Source organism: Mustela lutreola, chromosome 9, assembly GCF_030435805.1.
Source record: "Mustela lutreola isolate mMusLut2 chromosome 9, mMusLut2.pri, whole genome shotgun sequence".
In the NCBI taxonomy this organism is placed as follows: domain Eukaryota; kingdom Metazoa; phylum Chordata; class Mammalia; order Carnivora; family Mustelidae; genus Mustela; species Mustela lutreola.
The window spans coordinates 135,351,973-135,366,760 of record NC_081298.1 but is presented as its reverse complement, the minus strand read 5'-3'; the positions used below and the strand labels follow the sequence as shown (position 1 = coordinate 135,366,760).

Here is a 14,788-nt window from a genome sequence, read left to right as displayed (position 1 = left end):
ATGGGTTAATGTGCATCTCTTGTTAAAATCTCATTTATTTGTATAAGACAGGATTTGGAATGGCTCCACAGTATGCCTGCTAGAGATGAGTGAAAATAATCAGCCATTTCGCACAAGTTCATCTTCAAGTTTTGTGTGATTCTACCCTTTTCTCCTGTGAAAGAGAAAGTAATCTATGCCGCTGTCTCCTGCCCAGTCCGTGGGGGCGGTGGTGGGAGGGATCGGTTAGTGATGATCCCAGACACTTCTAACTAAACATCATAGGATTTTAAAGGGCAAAATTCAAGTGTGACTCAAACATGAAGATATCTCTTTCCCCTTTGTCTCTGGAAACGATGCTTCTGTCCTCACTGAATTAGGTGACTTTAGCCCTTGCTGTAAGTCCATTTGTCGAGTAGCTGCAGCCTCCTTATCGGAGAGTCGCTGTCCTTGAGAAAGTGGACGGAGTCACCTATTCTCCGGCGAAAACAGCTTTGCCCTGAAATGTCTCTGTGGCCGCTGAACGTGAACGTGGCCTCCCTAAACCGAGGCCTCGTCCTGAAATCTCCATCTTCCCAGAGCACCGACACTGTGGCTTGTTTTCCTTCAGACATTCGTGAGTATGAAACACATATTAATGCACATCAACACACTTCATGAATGGGAAATAATTACCATCAGGTAGAGGATCATTCTCGATGTGGTAATATTCATCACCATATTCCTACCTTCACGGGAGTTGATGAGCTGTTACACTGCCTCTATGATTTATGCAATTTTGGGGGTAAACCTGAAATTCTTTCCAAACAAAAAGCCAAAAGTAAAACGCAGAAGAAAAGGCACCTCCAGCTGCATCATACATAGCCTCAGCACTCTCCAACATCCAAACGCTCAAATGCTTCCTGCCTCTTCTCCTGTCGTCCTTCGACTTTTCTCACTGCTCCTTAAAAGGAACGCAGAGACAGCACTGCTCGGGGAGAGGTTAGCACGACTGGCGAGGCTGCTGAGGTTCTCATACCTCTGGGCGCAAGGCCCTGGATATGATTCTCCTTTGAGAGAGAGCCCAAGTGGGTCCTGAGCTGACCCGACCCTGGGATAAGAGCCCGGGGATGGAGCAGTCACCCAGTGGCACATACTAAACCCAAGTGTGCGTCCCAGGAAGGGGTCACTGTGACCTACGACGTTTATAAGGCTATGAAGAAAGTCTGCCCAGTGAAGCGGGTAAGCAAAGCCTTTTATCTCAGCACAAAGACCCCGAGCCCCAGAAGTGTTGTTTAGGTATAAAACGCAGCCCTGAACTTAGTGTCCTTCTCAACAGAACGGGTTTGTTCTCTGCTTTTTCCTAGCGCCACTTCGTCCTCAGCAACTTAGGCAAACATGAGAGGGACCCCAAATGTGTTTCTTGTCCCCGCCATGTCTAAGCAGTCCCCCAGGCCCCTGGCAGTAACCCCTTCAGCTTTCTTTACCCTCCTCTATCTTCATAGCTGGTACCAAGTTCAAGGCCAAATTCAGGCCACTTGACCACTGCCACTGACTGGCACCCCTCCTGCCCACTGTCCATGCAGAGGTCAGAGAGCTTTTCCTAAAGCATATCTGATCACATTGCTTCTCAGGCATCCCTCTCCCGGGGGGGCTTAGCACTGTCAAGGTGAACCCGTGCAGGACACTGGAAGTAGTCTAGCCTGCTTCTTTCCAGTCTCATCTCTTGCCTTCAATCAAGGCTCACCTCCTGGGAGCAGGCTTTCCTCACTGCCTCCGAACACAGATGGCTGTGTGCACTCCCTTGAACCCTACACACTGTGTAGCCATCTCCGTAGCATCTGCAGAGAATTTGCTTCTTTGCTTCTGTATCTATGTGCTCCACTGGATCGGAGTCCCCACACCAGTAGGGCCCATTTACCTGGACTGAAGCTGGAGATTTACATGCACTATCCCATAGTGACATCCAAGGTCAAGGAGCGAGCAAGTGGTAAGTAACAGTGGGAGCCGAATGCAGTTCTGTGTGACGAGCCCAAACACTTCACTGCTAATGGCCTGGTCTCTCTGTCTAGTCCCAGAGTATGGCACGGGGATAGTGCATAATCTGTGCTTGGAGACTTACTAGGCCCGTCATTCTTCAGAATGTTCTGGGCAGCACTGAACACGCACCGTGCTCTATATGGAGACAGTGAAAAAAGCTAAGAGATGAAGCAGTGCTTTCTGTTTTTTGAATCAAACTCCTCATTCCTCATGCCCAGTCATAGTCGATCCAGGCAATGGCACAGCAGAGAGAGGAGAAGGTGAGCAGAGCACGCTCTACGTAGTTCAAGGCTACCCAAACATTAGTGCTGAGTATCTTTCCCTGGCAGGTGGGAAGGAGTGCAGTATAGGGCCAAGAACACAGTCTTTGGGATCAGACGGGATTTGAACTCCAGTTCTATCGCTCACGAGCTGGGCGACCTCAACAGGTTATGTGACCTCATCTCAACCAGAGAATGGTAATGACTTGGCAAGGATGTTCTAAAGATTACATGTGGTCAACGTGCACTTCATACCCAATCCATGGTCCCCTCTTCCCCCCATGATAACTAGGACAAGAGCGAATATCTTTAAAGGGAAAAAACCCTTATTCCTAAAAGAGGGGCCTTCCAAGGTTTCCAAATATTTGCAGAACCCAGTAACACAAGTGCTCTCTCAATTTTAATATATTTTAGGAGAAAAGCTCTATTATCATCAAGCTCTATTAGAACATTTCAGACCTCTTGCTTATGTCTGACAAACATGCTTGCTTGTGACTCATTTGCTTCCATTTGAGAAGCAACTGGCTGGTCAGAAATCACTGTCAGCAGAGGACAGCAAATTAGTACAAAACAGCAACAACAACCTAGAAGCACCAGGCCACTCTGCAAGGAAAGCTCTTCATTATTCCAAGCAAATCATTTTTGCTTGCATATAAGGAGGAAACAGCATGGTCTAATCCTTCCCCATTGTGGGAAGAACAGCAAATTGAAACTCAGGGGGCCTGGCCTTGCATTTCAAAGGTGATCTTAGATAAGTTTTTAAAAATTTTAATATTCATTTATTCAACAACTATTTACTGAGAATATCTGTATGCTCCCTGCTCTCATGTTATTTATATTCTAATGGAAGAAGAAAGACATCTTATAATGGACAGAAGGACAGGCAGGGAGAATTTAGCAGACAGTGATGGTTATAAGAAAATTAAAGACATTATGATATAGATTGTGACTAAGGACCTACTTTAGGATACAGCCACTTTAGAAATGGTGACATTTAAGCTAAAATCAGAGGAAGTAACTTCTTTCTGGACATCGTGTCCTCTTCTAGAAAATGTGACTATGGAATTGTCAGGCTTTTGAAAGCCTCCTCTGGTTCCAGGAATCAGTTTCAACAGTTATTAAAGATATATTATGTGCGTGGATAATTTCTATGTGTGGGGATATATGTGTGTAGGCATGTATATTTTTAACATCAACTACTACCCTATGCTTGATTAAGCAGATCATTTATAGCAGTGAGTCTTAGCTTTGAAGACATTTAAGGTAACAGTAAATTCCTTGTAAGAAATTAAGTCTAGCTTTGCATATTGAACCTGTCCTACAGTTCATTTTCTGAGCTCTGATAAAGAAGTATGTCTTTTGTTAATGTTTTGGCAAATGAAACTAAACTGGCCTCTAACCAGAAGAGTTAAATATGTCCTTGCTTGTTTCAAAGTAAGCAAAATGCAGGAATTTGTAATAAGATTAGAAGTTTTCTCAAACTAGGGCACCTGTGGCTCAGTTCGTTACTAGTCCAACTCTTGATCTCAGCTCAGGTTTTGATCTCAGGGCTGTGAGTTTGAACCCTCCTCGCTGGGCTCCATGCTCAATGCTTATTTCCATGCTTAAAAATAATGATAGTAAGTATTCTTAAACTAATTTTTTCTGGTGATCACTTGTAACTACAGATCTGGACGGATTGAAATTTAAAGGGTGCAACTCTAAGTCACATGTCTTATTTTATACACAAACAGAAAAAATAATAAGGTGAAGGGGTATGGAATTTTTTGAGGAAACATCGGTATTTTGGCCATATTTTTCATGCACCAGTTAACTAGAAAATTACAAAACCTGAAAAACTCAGATAAATGGTACCCAGGGAATGAACACCACACATTCATCCTTCCCCACCACACGTTCTCTCCCTCCCTCCACGCCAGGGCACGGAATGGGGAATGGGCAGGAAGGCCTTTCAAGCAGTTGAAAAATGAGGGCCTCTGAATTTTTAATTCTGTTAACTAATCATGAGAAAACTAGAAATCGCTGTCTCTCTGCAAACCAGTGAGGGAGCAGGCTCCACAGACTCGGTGTGGAATTTTGCAGGAGCTGGCTGGTTTCCCAGCAACACATTGATTTGTGGGGCCACTACTTTGGGCACCTTGAGGATAATTAAATATTAAGTCCCTCTTTGATGTATGCAAAGTCTGCCTAAGAGGATTACCAGCCACAGCAAAGGTAGCAGTCCTACATTTTCTGGTAATTGAACATTGCAATATCATTATCTATTCTTATCTTTGCTCGGTAAGAATCTGCCTCTACCCTGAATATTACCTTTGAGAATGAAGAAAGGGATAGAGAACAGAGAATATGTGAGCCCGTGCAGCCAACATTTTGGGGTCTTCTAGGTGTCTGGGAGAGAGAGACGAGGAAGACTTTAGTGTGTGTGTGGATGCAGTGACAGCGAGCAAACCGTGCTCTCCCTCCTCCAGCCCGAGGTTCCACTTTGCACACCAAGTAGACAAGGCTCACAGTTCTGGAATCTTCTCTAAGGCAGTAAAGCAAGAGAGGAGGGAGGGTGGCCAAGACCTATGCTTACAAAGGATTTGTCCACCAGGCCCTGATCTTTCTACTGCTCTAGTGAAAGGTAAGAACAATAGTGGAGATGACCTCCAACGTAAACTCTGGGCACAGTTCTCTAACATTCTAGAACCTATTTCCATTGGGAAGACACAAGTTTTCTGCGTTCATTTTCCATGTGGCGAATGGTTATTTACAGCTATAGGCAGAGTTTCCTGACCAAATTCACACGCCTTCCAAAACAGATTAAGATCGGCCACGCCAGGCTGACACAGAATACTTCATTTTTACGGGAGGAGGAGGAGACACTCACTGACTTAATGTATTTGGGGAGGAAGACTACAGATGAACGGCATAACTCAGCCACGAGGGTCGTTGCTGTATTCCCTTTACTATGTACCTGAAGAAACTCAGCTCGCTGGCTTCCGAGAACAGAGAAACTGCTCTTCTCCAAGGACAAAGGGAAAGAGGGCGAAAGTAAGAAGAGTAAGGGGGCGTGAAGTGAACTTTACTTGAGTCAGAGATGTTGGGAGAGGTGTTTTCTAAGGGCCCAAAAAAGCAGTAACACGAGGATCTACACTCAGAGAAGAAGAGAAGCCAGGCTGTGCTCAAACAGTCCAGTCAGTTTGGAAAGATATACGGAAAAGGAATCCTAACAAAGGCTAAGCTCCCTTAGATCCTGTTTTTGGAAAAAGTGTCTCTATAAAAGAAATTGAAATCTCAGAAATACCCAGAAGTTACTGGAATCCTACAAACATTGGAAATTGTTCTTTGGGTAACTGGAAAGTGAAGGAAAGCTTAAAGAAGAAATAGTGGTTATGCTCAGACTCTTTCTGAAGCATTTTGCCCCAAATATCAAAGTGTCTGCTCTACTGTTTCAACATGACAGAGAAGATAGATGTTTTCCCCATTCCCTGGCTCCCACCGTGTTCCGTAATATTGCTGGGACAGAGCCTGGTCATAACATGCAGCGAGGCTCCGACCAGGAAAAACGGCCTCATTGTCCCCCTCCGGCTCCAGCCTTCAAGGAAGAGGAAACGGAGCATGGTTGAGAACTTGGAAACTGGCGCTTCTGTCAGGCGTTTCTGAGGGGTGCCTGGGTGGTTCAGTGGGTTAAAGCCTCTGCCTTCGGCTCAGGTCATGTTCCCAGGGCCCTGGGACTGAGCCCCGCATCAGCCTCTTTGCTCAGTAGGGAGCCTGCTTCCTCCTTTCTCTTTGCCTACTTGTGATCTCTGTCTGTCAAATAAATAATAATAAATAAAATTGTAATAGTAAAAATCTTAATAAATCTTAATAATAATAAATAAAATCTTAAAAGAAAAGAGAAGCACCTGAGAGTAGGAGTTCATTTGTCTCAGAAGGAGTCATAATCCAAGGTCTCATGTGGCAAAAATAATATGACCTAATTCTGAGCTTACTTACCTCAGAGACACTACGTGAATCTTCCTGTCCAGCAAACCTCTAACATCGACCACACCAGGGACCTGGACTCTAATTCATCGTCTACCGCATTTGTGTCCACAGACTGCTCTTTAAGAAGACTGTTAGTAATCTCTCTCTTTTTTTTTTTTAAGATTTTATTTATTTACTTGACAGGCAGAGATCACAAGTAGGCAGAGAGGAAGGCAGAGAGAGAGGAGGAAGCAGGCTCTCGGCTGAGCAGAGAGCCCGATGCGGGGCTCAATCCCAGGACCCTGAGATCATGACCTGAGTCGAAGGCAGAGGCTTTAACCCACTGAGCCACCCAGGTGCCCCTGTTAGTGAACTCTTAATGTAATTCAAGGCACAATGTTGAGATTAAATATGCTGGTAAGGTCATGGGGCTTCAGAAAGAGTATTATTCAGAGACTAGTGACTTCTATAGGTTGCAATCCATTTCAGCAATTTGGCAAGATTACAGAACCTCTGATAAGTCCATCTTTTCCACATATCCAATTCTCTAACTCTAAAGACAGAGAATTACCTCTTTCTCTCACATAGGGAAATAAGAATATATAAGAATATTATTTAGGAAGATGTTCTGAGATGAGTCTCAAGGTATTCTCAATATCTGATTCATTGTTAAAAGAAAAAATTCATTATTCTTTCAATGCAGTAATAAGGACATAAATATTAATTAAAGGGCAAAACTTTAAAATTAGAAGGTAAATCGAGTTACAGTCAGACTTCCAGGAAATTCTCTCACAGAGTAGATTATATGGGAAGTTTTATTGTATTGGTATATGGTCTACCCTTCAGGCTAAGGCACTCAACTGAGGTGAGGATTCCTACATCCTATGTCTTTTCAGATGCATCCATTCAGAGTTCAACCAAATATCAATGGGCACCCTATTTCTTTGATTTAGGAATCAGCATTCCCATTTCCTCAATCAACAAGTATCTGAGCTCAGAGTATGCGCACGGCACACTTAGGGGAATTCAAAAGACAGTAATACAATCCAGGGCTTCTGAGTTTCCACAGCAGTGGGGAGACAAGACTTTAATAGTAATGATAATGATAGTAACAATAATGATACACAATATGTAATTAAAGCTCAAATGTGTGGAATTCAAAGTTAAGTGTGAAATGGTCAGGGGAGGTTCCAGAGAGAAGACGAACTGAGTGAAGCGTCTTGAAGGCTGGGATGGAGAAACTGAGATCTTGTGTGTGTGCTGCATTGTCGCTCTAGGTACAGAAGAGAGAGGAGGGCACCTGCCTGCCTGCCTGGGCAGAGTATGAAAAAAATGAATGAGCTAAACCGCACACTGCGTTTCCCTTTCCAAACGCACTTCTGCAGGGACCGGGAGAGCTGCGGGAATTAACTCGTACAGTGATGAATCCTGACTACATCCTATGAAGAGAAAAATGATCCACACATGGGGGGTGAACGAGACACCACCTCTGGTGTGCACGCCTCTTCAAACCGACGGAAAACTTCAAACCAGCTTTGTTGTGCATATTTAACTCCTAAACAGCTGGACTGAGAACACAGGGGACAACTGACATCCTGAACTGATTATTCACTGGCGTGTCATCCAAAGTAATAAAGAAATAACCTCCGATGATTTTTAACAGAGAAAACATTTGATAACCAGTCGGATGCTCCCTTACCTGTCTCTGGGGCCAAGTGGCTTTGAGAATGGCTTCTGTTCTAAAGAACACAAGGAGCTTGCCATCCTCCTCCGTCAGGTTGAAGGACTGTCCCAAAATCTGCAGCACCTGAATGCGAGGTCTCACAGGCCAGGCGTCGTCAGCACAGAAGGGCCGCAGCCACTCCAGCAGGTCCTCGGAGGAAACCAAGTCTTCTCTGAAGGACAAAATCAAGGGTTAGATAGAAACTCATTAAGTCTTAAAAAAAAGAAAAATCCCAGTAACCAAATGCAGTGATTAACCCAAAGCCTTGTTTGTTGGGTGCCACTGTTGTGGTTTTTTTTTTTTTTCTATTAAGATAAATTTAGGTTTTATTTTTAATTTTTTTTAAGATTTTATTTATTTATTTGACAGACCGAGATCACAAGTAGGCAGAGGCAGGCAGAGAGAAAGGAGGAAGCAGGCTCCCCACTAAGCAGAAAGCCTGATGCAGGGCTCGATCCCAGGACCCTGGGATCATGACCTGAGCCGAAGGCAGAGGCTTTAACCCACTGAGCCATCCAGGCGCCCCGATAAATTTGGGTTTTAAATGGCACAAAGCAACCATACGAGGTATTTTTAAAACTATGTAAGATGAATGTAATTTTTAAGCAGTATCACACTGAGTTGCATGAAGCAGATGGAAAATAATCAATATATTCTTTGTTACTCTGTGTCTTAGACAAAGTGTAATAAGAAGTATGGTTTATTTCTGTTACTGATACACAGAGAGCCAGGCATCATTCTGAGTTTTATATAAACTATTACTAGTTGACAGTAACTATGCAAAGTAGATATTACAGATTCTGTTTTATTTTAAAATTTTTTTCTAGTTGTAGAAATAACATATAACATTGTGTAAGTTTAAGATGCATAACTTAATGATCTGATATACGTATATGTTGTGGAATGGTTACTAATAAGATTAGTTAACACCCATTGCCTGACATCATTACATTTTTTCCCTTGAGATTAGAATTTTTAAGATCTACTCTCTTCGTAACCTTCAAATAGATAATATTATTAATATTGTTAGCCCTTATGCTGTACATGTAAATTTCTTTTTATAGATGAGGACATGGGTTTCAAAGAAGGAATATGGTATGTTCACAGATATCTAGAACAGTGCAATACAAGCTCCAAGCGCATGTTCCTTCTACCACTATACTCTGATAGAATTTCCATATGGGGTTAGAGCATCTGGCTTTATATTACCCTAAAGATAAAATATGAATGCATGGTTATTAAAAGTACTGTGAAGTCTAAAAAGCTACAGAGAAAGAAATATTTGTGCAACTTTCTATCCAGTTATAGAATCTCTTCCCTTGTAATCCCAAATGGGCCATCTCAGGAGAGCAACTGGTTTGATGATGATGTCAATGAATTACTACCGATTATTATTAAGAGGTCTCATACAGATACCTCACTTGCACAAGGCTCTGGGGAGCAGTGATAAAGCCCTGAATCACATAGGTTTTGCTGTAACCACAACCTTATGAGGATTCCGGCAATAAATCACCTGCACCAAGTCCCAAATTCTATGACCTAACAAGACTACAGGAAATTCTGAAAGATTCGACAATTACCATTGAGTGTTTCTGTTAGTACGCATTCTATAATATACTTGTCAATACAACTTCATGGAAATTCCAATTAAAAAGATAACTCATGGGGTGCCTGGGTGGCTCAGTGGGTTAAAGCCTCTGCCTTCGGCTCAGGTCATGATCCCAGCGTCCTGGGATCGAGCCCATTGGGCTCCCTGCTCAGCAGGAGGCCTGCTTCCTCCTCTCTCTCTGCCTGCCTCTCTGCCTACTTGTGATCTCTGTTTGTCAAATAAATAAAATCTTAAAAAGAAAAGATAATTTATTATTTGTATTTCAGAATAAAAGAAATGGTTAAACACCATGGCTAACTGGCTCAAGCATTTTCTCAACCTACGACATCGTTTCTTAGCTTTACCTAGTGTCCTTGCTATGGGTCCAAATTGGCAAACCTGGGGTACCAGAAAAGGAGAGCACCCCCAGGATCTCCTGGAAATCTCTGCGGCAAGTAGCCAGACAATGTCAGGCAGAGGACAAGTGTTTTGGGGGAATGGGCTGGAAATGTGAACCCTGGCCCCATATAAAAATCATGGATGTCACCATCCCCATTTTATAGTAAAGTAGACAAAGGTCCTATAAGTGGGTCTCTTGGAGTCTGTGAAACAAAGATAACGTACACGAAGTACTTCACCACAATACACGGCGCAGGGGAAGTTCTTAATAAATAGTCACCATCAGTCGCACAGTGATCATTATGGTTCTTATTGGTATTACCCAAACACCAGTTTGTGCTTGATACAGGGATGAAAATCACAGCATTCCTGCCTTTGAGGAACTGGTAACAGTGCAGGAAGATTTTTAAAGTGACTGTTATTCAAATTACTAATTATGTAAATATGAATGATCATTTTGGAGAAGCAGTGAGTAGAAGAGGGAAGGCTTCACAGAGGCAGTGGCATTTGCACAGGCCCATAATGGACAAAATGGCATGGACGTACATGGAAATGTGGGGGAAAACCATCCAGACAAAGAGGAGAGCAAGAAAAGAACCCAAAGACTCGAAAGGACAGCGTATGTTCAGGGGGTGCTTAGAGCACAGTCGTCCAGGCGGTACGAGGACGGGCTGAGGTAGGGAAGAGAGGTCTCCTCGCGTGGGTGGCCCAGAGCACGCGCCAAAGGCTACGAAGGCAGCTTCACGCTTGGAAAGCTCAGGCTCGGCAGCTGTCAGGCCCAGACTCAGCTCCCAGGCTGACTTCTCCCTGACGTTGTGACGCTGACCAAGAAGCCACTTCAAGGTTCTGAGCCCCAGTCCCTCATTTGTAAATTGGAGATGGATGCCACTCCCTTACCCATGAAGCTTTTGAGAACGAAACAAACACGTAAGTGATCAATTTAAAGCACATAATGCATCAAGAGATAACTAAGTGCTTCAATTAGGGGCAACCATTATCATCGAGGATCTTTGGTCTTAACTTTGTATGGAATGAGAACAATGGGGGATTTCTGAGTACTGAAAAGTGATAATCATGTTAAGTGATCAGAGAAGTGTATAGGCTGGGGCAGGCTCAGGCCCTTTTGGGTGAAGCCTGCAGGGGTCCAATTAGGTATATTGAAGAGGAGCTTAAAGCACATTTTTGGCCTGGAGTCCGAAGCAATTTCACATACTATGAAGCTGATTTTTTTTACCCTGCCACCCTAGTGCCTAATGTGCAGCAGGTAGGATGAGCCACGAGAAGAAGCTGGAGTCACGAAGATTGCAGCTGGAAGTATGACAATTACCCAAGACCTGACTATGGTGAACAAGAATGAAAACAGTGACTTATGAAGTTACAAGGAGCTATGAATTCTACACTTCATCATTACTCTCTTTCAAGCATTCTGTTATCATCTCCAATCTGCAGATGAGGAAACAACCACAGAGAGGTTTAATGTCCAAGGTCACCAAATAAGGAGTGGAGCCAATATTTGAACTTGGACGATCTTAATGTCTCATCAATTATTACACAGTACTACCAAACCATATGGGAACACGTTCCAGAACACGGTGGCAGAAGATTACAATTATTCATATACTGATGAGATACAGAAAATTATTATTATGTTTTCCAAGTCATTATATTGAGTTAGATTTCATTTACATTAGAATTTATTGTGCGGTTGGTAATACTTGACATTTTGGGGAAATCTGCTATAACTTTGGGTTGATCGTTTTAAGCACATAATAAAATTAGGAAAACTCATTCCTAGAACGGAAGTGCTGTGCTTTGGAAGCACCGTGTTCTAGGCAAGCTTCACTGATAGCTGCGTGAATACTGGTGTTCAGTAAGATCACACAGAAGTGAAAGGCAGGTCTGTGGGAAAAGTCACCCAAGGACATTACCTAGATACCATCTCCTAAAGATTTTGACTGCAAAATGGCTAAAATTTTCATTTCAGTCTGAGTTTTTAAAATCCATAGTCATGGGGTGCCTGGGTGGCTCAGTGGGTTAAAGCCTCTGCTTTCGGCTCAGGTCATGATCCCAGGGTCTTGGAATTGAGCACCGAATCAGGCTCTCTGCTCAATAGGAAGCCTGCTTCCCTCTCTCTCTATGCATGCCTCTCTGCCTCCTTGTGATCTCTGTCAAATAAATAAATAAAACCTTTTTTTAAAAAAAATAAAAATAAAATCCATAGTCACTTTCATGACTCATCAAATATACCTACACACATATACGGAGACAAAGAAAGAGCAGAAATTTGATAAAATGGCAACAAACTGACAAATCAAGTGGGAGAGTATACAGGTATTCTTTTTCCTATGCTTGCAACTTTCCTGTCGGTTTGAAATTTTTGAAGTAAATAGGTGAAAGATAACCAATTATGACTTTCATAATGTGAAAAAACAGAACAAGAAGGAAAATGATCCCATTTATATAGTATTTTATGAAGGCAAGGAGAAGATTTAATGAGCTTAGGAATAAAAAGAGAACATTATTACTTTATTATAAAAGTTATATAAATTTTTTAAACTGATAAAGTTATAGAACAGATAAAAGAAAAAAATCACTCATAGTTTCACTGCAAATAGCCATTTTCCACCTTTTTCTCTATAATGAGGTTTTTCTGGGGAGGAGGTTATTATACTGCACAGAATAACTTACTACACTGTTTTAAAAAAAAATTAACCACTAAAGGAAACACACATTCACACAATCGGTTTTGGCCCAAAAGATAAGGAGTCCTCTGAAATAGCTCTAATAGCAGAGAACCGGCAGCAGCAATAACAACAAAAATACGCTCACTGAATGATTAATTTGAGAAAAGTGGTGTTCTATAGAACAAGAGGATATTCACAAAAGGAATAGAAGAGAAATGTCAGCCAAACAAAAGCACTTACTGAATCAAAGTAAAAAGGCAGATTGTGAGAATATTAATAAGCTAATCCTTGGTAAAAAGAATTTTCAGATTCTGTGTGGCATATTCCTACAAAGATAACTCAACCTTGAACTTACATTGTTAAGGTTCACTAAAAAAGATGGTCAATACAAAAGCACTTTATATAATCATGAAACACTACACAAATAAAATTATTATTCTTATTTGGGAATGGGGGAATGAAAAGACTGCATTCCAACAACAACAACAAAAAAAACACAGACCACTGTGATTTCGTATAAACATAAATGTCATAGAATTTGAATGCCTGAAGGGAACAGAAGGTCACTTAGTCATATCTTTTATATGGAAGTTACAAACTGGCAGCCAAAGTTTTGTGTTGGTTTGTATGGTATATGCCAATGTTTCAAAATTTAAATTTTTACAGGAAATCAAGATTTTTCCAGCTCCTCTATCTCCTCCCCCAGTTTTACTGAGATGGAACTGACATATGGCACTGTATAAACTGACGGGGCAGAGCATCATGATTTGACTTACACGTACGGTGAACGGATTCCACAGTAACTTTAGTTAACATCCGTCAGCTCATTTAGATTAAAAAAGAAATGTTTTTCCTTGTGATGAAATCTCTTTGCATCTACTCCCTTAACCGCCCGTTCCCCCTAGAAAGCTGGATGATAAGGACACACCAGCCACTGGCCACTATTTCCTACAGACAAGGCCCACGTGAGCACGCGTTCCGCTCACCCTCCACCCCCTCCTTCTTCTCGGTAAGCCCTGCCCACCTCGCTCATTCCCGTCACCCGCCTGGCCTCCGTGGGAAACACATGTGCAAACACTGATGTGTAAAAGGCCAGGTGAGATGAAGAAGGGGGTGAGGAGGGGCAGCAAGTAACCGAAGTGCGTGAGCAGTGAGAGACCCCAATATTCGTATTCTACGTAGATCCCACAACTCAGTTCACTGATCCACATGCCACGCACACTTGCCTCACTGCATTCGGAGCTGCGTGGAGGAGACCTCCCCGGTGTAACAGCTTCTATTATTGGCGCTCGGCCAGGAATTAGAGAACTGCAAATAAACGAACTCATAACATGCTAATAGCCTGGCTGTAGTGGAGAAAGTGTGACTTCTACAAATAATTAACATAATCAAATTCTATCATAAGAATAATTCCTACAAAGGAAATAATTTTGATGTACACACAACTCTAATCTCAAGTCTGAACTTTTTGGCAAACACGAATAACAGCCTTTCGTGGCTGTTCCCAAACGTATGCCAACCCAGAATCTCTTCCTGAGGTTCGTTTATCAGTAAAAGCTTGGGCACATCTTGCTAAAATGAGGCAAAAATGACAGCTATGAAGTCCTCAGTATGGCCTGAGGTGGCCCTGAGAAATACCACAGGACAGTGGACCCACCAGCCTCACTGGCGACCATGGCTATCAGCAAGGCTCAGGACGACAGCACACAATGCTCGTGCACTGTGGGTACCTAGGCGACGGCTGATGATTTATTTTGCCCCACAGAGCATGAAGACTAAGAAGAAATCAGATTCAATTTGCTTTGGTGGGCTTTCTTTCCTTTTTTTTTTTTCTTTTATTTTCCGAGCTCTAAAAAGACTGTGAAATCCCCAGGTAATACCAAAGAGCTCAATGAAATCTGAAAGATCTGACGATGTTCAATATCCAGGAAGCCCTCGGACAGCTGAAGCCAGACTGTGATTAAGTAGTAATTTACACAAACAAACAACAACTTCCAAAATACTCAATAGTTTTGAAGGAAATCTTTCTTCCTTTTTAAATAGTGCACAGAGGAATTCCGCATTAATTGTCTGTTCTCTGAGTGGATTTATTTCTGCACATCCTTTTGAGAATCACTAATGTCCTGGTTCACACGGGTTGTTCATTCCTGTTAAGAAGCTGTCTAAAGCTAGAGGAGTGGGGGGTGCG

At 42.4% G+C, this 14,788-nt stretch overlaps 1 protein-coding gene across 1 annotated transcript in view; it reads right to left on the bottom strand.

The window, feature by feature from the left end:
* Nucleotides 1–14,788, bottom strand: part of NBAS (NBAS subunit of NRZ tethering complex) — a 317,470-nt gene that overhangs the window by 30,059 nt on the left and 272,623 nt on the right. Inside the window, exon 48 of the mRNA XM_059132606.1 lies at nucleotides 7,906–8,101. Within this exon, the coding sequence (XP_058988589.1) occupies nucleotides 7,906–8,101 (196 nt within the window). The remainder of the gene's footprint in view (nucleotides 1–7,905; nucleotides 8,102–14,788) is intronic.